The 10,564-nt window shown below is 40.2% G+C and overlaps 2 protein-coding genes across 3 annotated transcripts; both read right to left on the reverse strand.

The window, feature by feature from the left end:
- Window positions 1-1,184: 1,184 nt before the first annotated feature.
- LOC129362212 (serine protease 1-like) lies at window positions 1,185-4,751 on the reverse strand. Its single transcript, XM_055033645.1, has 6 exons — window positions 4,654-4,751; window positions 4,249-4,441; window positions 3,986-4,168; window positions 3,605-3,666; window positions 3,376-3,503; window positions 1,185-3,294 (listed from the first exon to the last, which is right to left on the reverse strand). Exons 1-6 carry the CDS (start codon window positions 4,691-4,693, stop codon window positions 3,145-3,147), a joined length of 756 nt encoding a protein of 251 aa, XP_054889620.1. The 5' UTR covers window positions 4,694-4,751; the 3' UTR covers window positions 1,185-3,144.
- Window positions 4,752-6,598: 1,847 nt separating this feature from the next.
- Window positions 6,599-10,449, reverse strand: LOC129362211 (uncharacterized). Of its 2 annotated transcripts, none has more exons than XM_055033644.1 (2): window positions 9,579-10,449; window positions 6,599-9,481 (listed from the first exon to the last, which is right to left on the reverse strand). In XM_055033644.1, exons 1-2 carry the CDS (start codon window positions 10,365-10,367, stop codon window positions 9,476-9,478), a joined length of 795 nt encoding a protein of 264 aa, XP_054889619.1. In that variant the 5' UTR covers window positions 10,368-10,449; the 3' UTR covers window positions 6,599-9,475. The 2 variants fall into 2 exon arrangements, with proteins under 2 accessions (XP_054889619.1, XP_054889618.1); XM_055033643.1 differs by having other exon boundaries at window positions 6,599-9,177; window positions 9,254-10,449.
- Window positions 10,450-10,564: the final 115 nt, after the last annotated feature.

Here is a 10,564-nt window from a genome sequence, read left to right on the forward strand (position 1 = left end):
TTATGGACAAAAGGACTCTTTGTCGTTTCTCTATCTATTTTATCTGCTCACACTGACGTAACCATAACATTTAAGACTAAAAACATGGCTGAAATCAATGAGTAAAAAGTTGGCAAGTTCAATATGATTCTCAAAGCCTATCAGACATGATCTTGACATTTGCCAAGATGGACCTTCCGTACGTCGGTCCATCTTGGCAAATGTCCATCTTGCCAATTTAAAGGAAAAGAGGAAAGTAAAGTAGCACTTATAGAGGAAAAAGTTGTAAAGAGTAAAACCTGTCTGTACAGCTAAATGAGCATGTAAGATAATATGTAAGACCAGTTAATCTGCAGAACCTCTCTGAACTAATTCCTTGTCGTCTTCTGCCCTGTTCTCCCAGCCTTGGCTCTGGGCTGTCAAGATCATCCAGATCATCCGATTATTCCCATGTTGGAGATTTTAGTGTAGCAGTAACAATACATGAAGTTATCTTAAAATAAAACCATCTCAAAATTGTTTTTTTTTAGATGGTTTTATTTGTTGTTAGCAAAGCGGTGGAAATGGGCTTCCATAGGTTTGTGTCCACATTGAACACAGAGACAAAGCAAACATGGCTTTGTTTTTCATTTTTCTTCTTCCCTCGTTCCCCTGTCCATCCCTCTCTCGACCATCCTTTCCTTATTTTTGTAATGTCCCCTACCTCTCAACATACGTCCGTCCGGCCGTCCGTCCTTCCTTCCTTCTTTCCCTCCACCTATCCATCCATCTTTCCCTCTGTCCGGCCTTCCATCCGTACATCCGTTCTTCCTTCCATCCGTCCGTCTTTTCGTCTGTCCTTCCTTCCTTCCGTCTTTCCATCTTTCCTTACTGCTTTCCTTTATTCCTAACTTCCTTCCTTCTGTCCGTCCGTGCGTCCATCCAACCATCAATTCATCCTTTCTCCTTCCATCTATTCATCCGTCCTTCTGTCTTTCCTTACTTCCTGCCTTTACTCCTACCTTCCTTCCGTCCGTCCGTCCGTCCATCCATCCATCCATCCATCCATCTTTCTCAGAAATTAAAAATAAATCAATAATTGAATGAAAGAGAAACATTTCCTGGCTGATTATTTTTACTTTCATGGTTCAGTTTGTTCAGTTGATATTTTCCCTGAAATGGGTTGAAAAGTGTGACATGAGTTTTAAGTCACATAAACAGGAACATCAGAAGTAATTTATTTATTCAGTTTATGTCTTTATTTTACAGCAGAAATGAACAAGCAGCATCTAAACTCTGCAGATCTGGCGATACTATTGATGATTGTACACAAAAATAATGTGTACAAAATAATGAGATAGAAGTCACATAATATAACAATTAATAAAAAATCATATCCGAGTAACTTAAAGAATAAAAATTAAAAACCACATTTCAATAAAGACTCAAACAAAACAAAAGGTTCAGTAATTACAATCTATATAAAAGTCAAAATTTGGGAAGAAAGATAAGCTTTAAGAAAATATTTAAACACAGGTACCCTTTACAATCTGAAAAGGTTAGAGCCATACAAAACATGGCTGCACCAGAGGACAAACATGCTCTTTAGAGGTTCACGGTATCATTGCAATACCTTTTTAAATGTATACCCAACTTTTCAGACTTGAGTGCTCCTTTAAATGTTATGACTTCTGCAGCATATATCTGCCTGTTTTATCTGCGGGTGAGCAGATACAAGAGATATAGAAAAGAGAGAGTCCTTTTGTCTATAACAGCATGTTCCTTCTGAATTTTTTTGTAACATTTTTGTCTATAAAATCACAAGATTCATAGTTTCTTTTACAGAGGACATTTTAGTTCCATTTGTCTCATTTGTTTTTAACAATGTAGCATCAGGGCTTTTTTTCTATTTTAATATTTATGTTTGTGCTTAACTTAGTCTTTGTTAGCGCCTTAGCTCCACTTTACACCAATCTAACCTTTAGCCACATAAAACAGATGTTTGCTTTTGATTAGCAGATGTATATATGAACACATCTCTACATAGTCAAATCACAGCATGTAAATATATTTATAAATGGTTTTAGTTTGCCTTCTGCAATGTCGTTATTGTCAAGTTATTATTTGGCGGTTAATCAGGACAAAATACGTTGTTTTGTGGGCTTTTTTTGTCCCTATACTTTCAAATATTTTTGTTTAACAACAGTCTTTATTACTAAACCTTGCTAAACAGATGTTAGTGATACTAAGTGTAATAGCAGTGTAATATTGATGTACATGAATCACATCCTATCATTTCCGGTGCGCAGTGGCCTGCGCAGTTTGGTGGACACATTGTGGCTGCGCTGCATTCAATAAAGTCTGTCACGCAACGTAATAATGGTCAAGAAAGAGTTGCGGTGATCTGTATTTGTCTTTAATTTAAGTCTATTAAAAACCTGTTTCCCCTTTCTGTTACTGTTTTATTCTTACCAACGCCTCTATTTAAAATATTATTAACAGGTAGGATGTTCTAGTAAAAGGATTAGTGCATACATCTACAGCTTTTCATTTTAAATGGGTAGAATATTCATACAAAGGAAGTAATCTTCTGGCTTCATCATATAAATTGTTCTAATGCTAAGATAAGCATAGCTCCTAAGCTTCCACTTCAGTCCCGTAACTCAAATAATGTTATCCAATGTATTTAACATTAAAATAACCCGTTTCTGTTTGTAAACATGACGGTAGTAGTTTTGACAGATAGACATAGCTATCTGTCTGTTACTATGGTAGGAAAGTCTGACGAGGAAGCACTGACAGTCACAACACCGGCACCCTCTTTTGGGGGGAAAACCAACCTGACCTTCGCTTTGAGCTGATCATCCAAGCTGGCGGCGATTCTCAGCACGCACGTCTTCAGCCGGTGTTTGAGCACCAAAACGTTTGGGCCAATGAAACTTTCCAACTTCTGCTTTTTCTCTGTACGAGTCTCGAGATTGAATTCGTTTTACCCGTTTTTGAATATTTTCTTAAAACTTCTCTTTCTTTTAAGATTTTGACTTTTAAATTGGTGATCTTTTTATTTTGTTTGTATTTTCACTCAAAATTTATTTTTTAAATTTATTTTTAAGTAAACTGATCAAGACACAGCTATAAAATTGTATCTGAGAGGAAATTTGCTAAGATTTTTTTTCATATTTTGTTTTATTTAAGCCCAGTTGTTTGTTTGATCCAATCCAGGTATTCACACACATCCATGACACCAACTGGATTCTGACATGCCTGTTGTTCATAACCAATAGAAATGACACCATAAATCATGTTGTTGAAGATCACTCCTGAACCAGAGTCACCCTGTAGAAAAATGTACATCAATATATGTTTTTATGTTGTGCAACAGAAAAGTCTTTTAATAATTCAAAAAAACAAACTTACAAAACATATATCCTTGTTCGGTGCTTCAGTTCCTATTATATGCCCCCACGTCGGTAGGAATTTGGGCATCCCTGCAACAACTTTCATGTCGACACACTTAAGTTGTGATGAAATAGGAGTTGGGGTTACTGAAGAGAAACATGTGAATCATAAACATGTTATTCACTCAGCCTTCTCTGTAAAGAAAGAAACAAAGATTTTATCCTAATAACGTCAATATTTCTCTCACATCGCTCATTATTGGGGCCGGTTCTCTTTCCTCCCTCTCCTGCCAGTTGAACTGTATCGCCTCTAAAACACAATAAGGATAAAATGTAAAGATACAAGATAACAATGTAGAAAATTAATTGTTAATAAGCACATTGAAAGAACAGAAAATAAATCCATGAAGGACTTCATCCACAGACACAGGAGTTTCCACCTCTTGGCCTCATTAATGGTGTCCTGTGTCCTTTACATGGGTCTCTGGTCCAACACACCTGAGCTAAACAGGTTCTGGTTCTGCTGGGGCTGTTTACCTGACTGAGGTGTGCTTGAAGCAGAGGCAACAGGACTGGAGAAATGGAGACACAAAACCTGAAGTGATGTTATTGATCAGAGAAAAACTTACATTTTAAGACGATTGTTGCAATTTGGTAGCTGAACAGGAGGGACATCTGTTACTGGTCTCTGAAGCTTCAGCAACATGATGTCATGGTTATTGCCAGTAGTATAGGTCACAGGAGGGTGTTCAATTAACTGATTATCCTGCTTAGCAGTCCGTGGATGAACTTTTGACATTGCTGTGTGATACCTGCAAAAAACTTTAGATTACAATGAACCCAGAAAACCTGATCATCTCCAGATTAAACTGTGTTAAAATCTTGTTCCCACCATCCTGCCCCCGACTTCCAGCAGTGAGCTGCAGTCAAGATCCACTCAGAGTGGATCAGAGATCCACCACAGAATTCCATGTCCGGTCCTTTGAGCATCACAAGTCGAACATGATAAAGACGCTCCTGGTCATCACAGTCTTGACCTCCAATGATTCTCTTCTGCAGAGAAGCAACTGAGTTCACTGAAACCCCTGAAGAAGAAAAATGAGGACTTTTCTCAGAAATTAGGTACAAACATGGCTGCTGGAACAGAAAAAGGATAAACAGCTAAAGATTAAAAAGCATCACAATTAATATGCAAAGAAGTTTCAGTCTGAAACATTATCAAAGGGAGGTTTGAGAGACACAGTGAGCAGCAGCCTTCCTGGAACCAGTGAAAGTGTGTCCAGTGTGTCTGACTCACCCAGCCACAGCAACAGCAGCAAAACCTTCTGCAGAGCCATTGCTGGTCCAGCTTCCTGTGAATGTCTTCCGTACTGCTCCAGCTTTTAACCTCTGTTCACAACTTCCTGCTGGACAGAAAGCCACCAATCACAGGAGGGAGACCGATTTGTCCAATCACAGAATAGACACTGCTCTGTGCTGTCATCAGCATACAGAGGAAATGTAACATCTCATCTTTCTCAAGTGAACTGAGAGACTTGAACTTGAAACTGGACTTTTCACGAATAGGTTTGTGGAGGTGGTGAGTCAGATGCTTGGACACCAAGGATAAGGTGAAAAAAGGAAGTTTAATAGTGATGACAGTCAAAAAAACAAAACCACTGTAGGTCTACGGCCAGGCAGCATGGTTGAGCAGAGGCCAGGGCTCAACTCTGGTCCCACTGGTCAAACGGGTGGACAGGTCGACAGGTAAGACAGACTCATGCGAAATATGACAAGGACCCGATGAGGAACAAAGGACACAGGAGGTATTAAATACATGCAGGGTAATTGTGAAGACAAGACATACCTGAGTAATTAAGAGGAACACAGGACAACAAGGAGACTCAGGGACACAGAAAACTCTAAATAAACACAGAAAAACACGGAACATGACAGGACCAACAATAATTGGTAAATGTTCTGCAATTAAATGAAGAAATAGCGACTCGTCCTTTTTTCAGGTTTTTTTGGGGTTTTTTCTTTCAAAATAACTGTTTGGTTTCCAATCTACAATAATTCACATCTGCTTTAGCTCCCAAAAGTAGAATCATTTTGTTTATTTTTGAGCTATGAAAACGATGCTCCATACAAACGAAAACCTCCTTCATGCAGGAGGTTTTCTTTAGCCTCCATTTTAGTCACCTTGTGAGCCTCCATGCTGGCCTTCATCTTTGTGTCCATGCTAAGCTCTGTGCAAGTCTCCATGCTGGTTTGGTGACGATCTGGTGAACAACAGTCAGTAACACTGTATTTCACGGGTTGTGAATAAGACTGTCATGACACCGTCATAAACATGACATAACACCTGTCATGTACACGAGTAAGTCTGTCATGAGTATTTATTTAACAACATGAAGCTACATCATTGTTAAAGTTTAATCAGTAATACTTTTGTAGCAAATTTATGTCAGATCCTTATTTCTTGGTTAATGTCAAGTTGTCATAAAAGACATTTTGTATAACGTCAACTTGGTATTAAAAGTGTCATGATGTACCAAATTACACTTTATGACAACAGTCAGGAAGACTTAATTATGTTCATGAGAGGTTTTATGTCATGTTTGCGATGTTGTTATGACAGTCTTATTCACAATCAATCAAATAAAGTGTTGCCCAACAATTTGGGATTTGACTAATTCAAGATGTGATTACGTATTCATTTGCTAATCGGAACCCCCTACCCAAAAAACATGTTTTATGTGGCTAAAGCTTAATTTGGTGTAAAGTGGCGCTAATGTGCTAAAAAGATCAAGTTAAGCACAAAGAGAAATACAAAAAATAGAAACACGCCCTGATGCTCCATTGTCAAAAACAAAAAGACTAATGGAACTCAAATAAAAGAAACTATGAATCTTGTGATTTTATAGGCAACAAAATGTTGCAAAAAATTCATAAGGAACACGCTGTTATGGACAAAAGGACTCTTTGTCGTTTCTCTATGTGTTTTGTCTGCTCACGCTGATGTAACCATAACATTTAAGACTAAAAACATGGCTGAAACCAATGAGTAAAAAATTGGCAAGTTCAATATGATTCTCAAAGCCTATCAGACATGATCTTGACATTTGCCAAGATGGACCTTCCGTACGTCGGTCCATCTTGGCAAATGTCCATCTTGCCAATTTAAAGGAAAAGAACACAGGGACAAAGCAAACATGGCTTTGTCTTTTATTTTTCTTCTCCCCTCCCTCCCCTGTCCATCCCTCTCTCGACCATCTTTTCCTTATTTTTGTAATGTCCCCTACCTCTTAACATACGTCCAAATGTCCTTCCTTCTTTCCTTCTTCTCCTTCCTTCCTTCTGTCCCTACCTTCCTTCTTTCTTCCCTTCCTACATGCCTGCCTACCTACCTACCTTCTGACCTTCTGTACGTCGGTCTGTCCATCCATCCGTCCGTCCTTCCTTCCTTCCGTCTGTCCGTCCTTCCTTCTGTCTTTCCATCTTTCCCTACTGCTTTCCTTTATTCCTTCTGTCCATGCGTACGTCTGTCCATCCGTCCAACCATCAATCCATCCTTTCTCCTTCCGTCCATTCGTCCGTCCTTCAGTCTTTCCTTACTTCCTGCCTTTATTCCTACATTCCTTCCTTCCTTCCTTCGTTGTGTCCGTCTGTCCGTCCATCCATCCATGCATCCTTCCTTCGTTCCTTCTTTCTGTCCGTCCGTCCATCCGTCCTTCTATCCATCCTTCCTTCCTTTCTTCTGTTCGTCTGTCCGTCCATCCATCCGTCCATCCTTTCTTCCTTCCGTCTGTTTGTACGTCTTTCCTTCCGTCTTTCCACCTTTCCTTACTACTATCGTTTATTTCTACCTTCCTTCCTTCTGTTCGTCCATGCGTCCATCCAAACATCCATCTTTCCTACCTTCCTTCCTTCCAACCATCCATTCTTTTTTCCTTTCTTCCTTTCTTCTATCTGTCAGTCCGTCCATCCATCCATCCATCCATCCATCCATCCATCCATCCATCCATCCATCCATCCATACTTCATTTTTCAGTCCTTCCATTCGTCCGTCCAACCATTCATCCTTTTTTCCTTCCTTCCTTTCTTCTCTCCATCTGTTCATCCAACCTTCCATTCATACTTCCCTTTTCAGTCCTTCCTTCCGTCCGTCCTTCCAACCATTCATCCATCCTTCCTTTCTTCCTACCTTCCTGCCATCCATCCAACCATCCATCCTTTTTTACTTCCTTCCTTTCTTCTGTCCGTCAGTCCATCCATCCATCCATCCATCCAACCATTCTTCCATTTTTCCTTCCTTCCTTTCTTCTGTCCGTCAGTCCGTCCATCCATCCTTCCTATTTTCCTTCCTTCCAACCATCCATCCTTTTTCCTTCCTTCCTTTCTTCTGTCCGTCAGTCCGTCCGTGCCTCCATCCAACCATCCTTCCATCCATACTTCCTTTTTCAGTCCTTCCATCCGTCCAACCATCCATCCATCTATCCATCCATCCTTCCTTCCTTCCATCCTACCTTCCTTCCGTCTGTCCGTCCGTCCAACCATCCAACCATTCATCCATCCTTTCTCCTTCCATCCATACTTCCTTCCTTCCGTTTTTCCTTTCTTTCGTCCTTTATTCCTACCTTCCTTCCTTCCGTCCTCCATCCATTCATCTATCTATCCTTCTATCCAGTTGAGTCATTGAGTCATTGAGTCATTGACTTAACAGTCTCTCTTTTAACAAGAAGACACTCCAGCTTACAGAGAATGGTCATCCTATAGTATGACCATTCTTTTTGTCTATCTTGTAAAAATAAAGAAGATAGAGAGACTAGGGCTGGAGGACATTGTACACGTCTCTATTGTGTTATGTTCACAGACACATTTTTATATTGTTGCCTTTAATCCCCAATATGAGATACTTATCGTTCCCATCTGTGGCGGCTCCCCTGCCACCATGTTGCCTGCTGTTTGTTTTTCCGCTTGCTAGTTTAAAAGGTTGCTTTTCAGGCTTCCTTTTTTGCTAGAGGGCGGAGGCTTACCCCTTAACTGCCCTTGAGTTGTGAAGTCTTCTTTAAAGTCTGGCTGTAATTTGCCTTCACCCAGAATCACAACTCTTCAGTTGCAAATTGGGTTTCTTTGGGTTGTCAGCAGGGTATTTGTGTCAATGGATGGTTGAAGTTCGAGTGTTTTATTGGTGGTTTGTGTCTCACCTTTCTCTCACCATCCATCCATCCAATCATCCATACTTCCATCTGTCCATCCATCCATCCTTTCTCCTTCCATCCATACTTCCTTCCTTCCATCTGTTCCTTCCTTCCTTCCTTCCTTCCTTCCTTCCTTCCTTCCTTCCATCCATCCATCCATCCATCCATCCATCCATCCATCCATCCATCCATCCATCCATCCATCCATCCAGTTTCGTCATTGACTTAACAGTCTCTCTTTTAACAAGAAGACACTCCAGCTTACAGAGAATGGTCATCCTACAATATGACCATTCTTTTTGTCTATCTTGTAAAAATAAAGAAGATAGAGAGACTAGGGCTGGAGGACATTGTACACGTCTCTATTGTGTTATGCTCACAGACACATCTTTATATTGTTGCCTTTAATCCCCAATATGGGATACTTACCGTTCTCGTCTGTGGCGGCTCCCCTGCCACCATGTTGCCTGCTGTTTGTTTTTCCGCTTGCTGGTTTAAAAGGTTGCATCTCAGGCTTCCTTTTGCTAGAGGGTGGAGGTTTACCCCTTAACTGTCCTTGAGTTGTGAAGTCTTCTTTAAAGTCTGGCTGTAACTTGCCTTCACCCAGAATCACAACTCTTCGGTTGCAAATTGGGTTTCTTTGAGTTGTCAGCAGGGTATTTGTGTCAATGGATGGTTGAAGTTCGAGTGTTTTATTGGTGGTTTGTGTCTCACCTTTGTTTTTGTCTTTATGTCCTTCCAAAGCAATATAATCTTCTTCCATAGCCTTTTTGCGCTCTATGGATTCCTTGAATTTCTGGTGTTGCATCCTGTCAATGACGTACAGTTCTCTCATCTTCACTATTTGGTCGGTGAGTTCCTTGATGTGGTGTTGATCCCTCTTCCTTTGTTCTGTTATTGCCTTTATTTGACCATTTAAGGATTCATTTTTTTCCTTCAGGTCTTTTATAATAAAATCATACACTGTATGGTCAAAACTCTTTTTCACAACCACAGACTCTCTCTCCTGTTTAGCCTGTTTCTCCAAGAGTTTACTCACCTGCTGATCTTTTGTCATCAGACGTTTCACTAATGTCCTGTTTCGCTCTTTTTCCTCAGCCAACACGCCTGAAGTTACACTGATCCTCGCTTTAAACTCTTGCTTCGTTTTCTCTATGGCTTCCTCCTTTGGGGTTTTCGACAGTTTCTTTTCAAAATTCTTATTTTCCTTCATTGCCTCTTTCAGCTGTATTTCCAGAGATCTTATCTTGCTCTCCAGAAGTCTGGCCTTCTCTTTTTCTTTTAAAATGTCAGCGTTCTTCATGCCAATTTCGTTATTCTTTCGGGTAATTTCAAGCTCAAGTTTCTTCACTTCGTTTTGATACTTTTCAATCTTCATGTTGCATGTTGGGATTCGTTGCATCACACGCTCTTTTTCTCCCAGGATCTTCTCGGTCTGCAGCTTTGACTCCCTTATGACTTTCTTCAAATCGTTTTGAAGGTCTTTGACTTTATTTTTGTATTGCTTCAAGTCAGACAACAGCTGAGTCCTGTGCGATCCGCGATGCTCTATCTCTTGCTTTAACTTTGGGATTTGCTCACATTCCAGGAATTTGTTGTGCTTGAGAGACCAGTTTAGCTCTTTGGTGAGTGATTCGATTTTCTCCTGTAAAAGCCCAATTTGTTTCTGAGCATTTTCCAAGTCCTGCTGCCTTGTGCTCTCCTTAATCAGTATTCCAGCTCTTTCCCTAAACTTTTTCAACCACTCCAGAACCACGATGACCAGTTCGTCTCGAGTCATTTGTCTGATTTGGGTCTTTGTTAACAAGTCACTGTGAGATGAAAACATTTCGGCGGTCCGACCGGCGAATCCCAAAGAACCTACGAAACAAAATGCAAAGTTAAATCCAAGAAGGAAAAAGTGAACCTCGTGCTGCTTGTCCTAGAGTTCTGTGGCTTTAATTCAGATGCAGCACCTTGCCTATGTCTTCAATGACATCATAACACTTTGCCGTCATCAGATTCCGTCAGTGGAATAAATTAATG

Source organism: Poeciliopsis prolifica, unplaced genomic scaffold (assembly GCF_027474105.1).
Source record: "Poeciliopsis prolifica strain line A6 unplaced genomic scaffold, Auburn_PproV2 SCAFFOLD008, whole genome shotgun sequence".
Classification (NCBI taxonomy): Eukaryota; Metazoa; Chordata; class Actinopteri; order Cyprinodontiformes; family Poeciliidae; genus Poeciliopsis; species Poeciliopsis prolifica.

Coding starts and splice junctions, on each gene's coding strand:
- LOC129362212 (XM_055033645.1), bottom strand. CDS start 4,693: ATGGCTCTGCAGAAGGTTTTGCTGCTGTTGCTGTGGCTGG. Junction 4,169..4,248: donor TGGAAGTCGGGGGCAGGATG/GTGGGAACAAGA, acceptor AGTTTTTTGCAG/GTATCACACAGCAATGTCAA. Junction 3,504..3,604: donor CGGCCCCAATAATGAGCGAT/GTGAGAGAAATA, acceptor GTTTCTCTTCAG/TAACCCCAACTCCTATTTCA.
- LOC129362211 (XM_055033643.1), bottom strand. CDS start 10,367: ATGTTTTCATCTCACAGTGACTTGTTAACAAAGACCCAAATCAGACAA. Junction 9,178..9,253: donor ACATAAAGACAAAAACAAAG/GTGAGACACAAA, acceptor GACAACTCAAAG/AAACCCAATTTGCAACCGAA.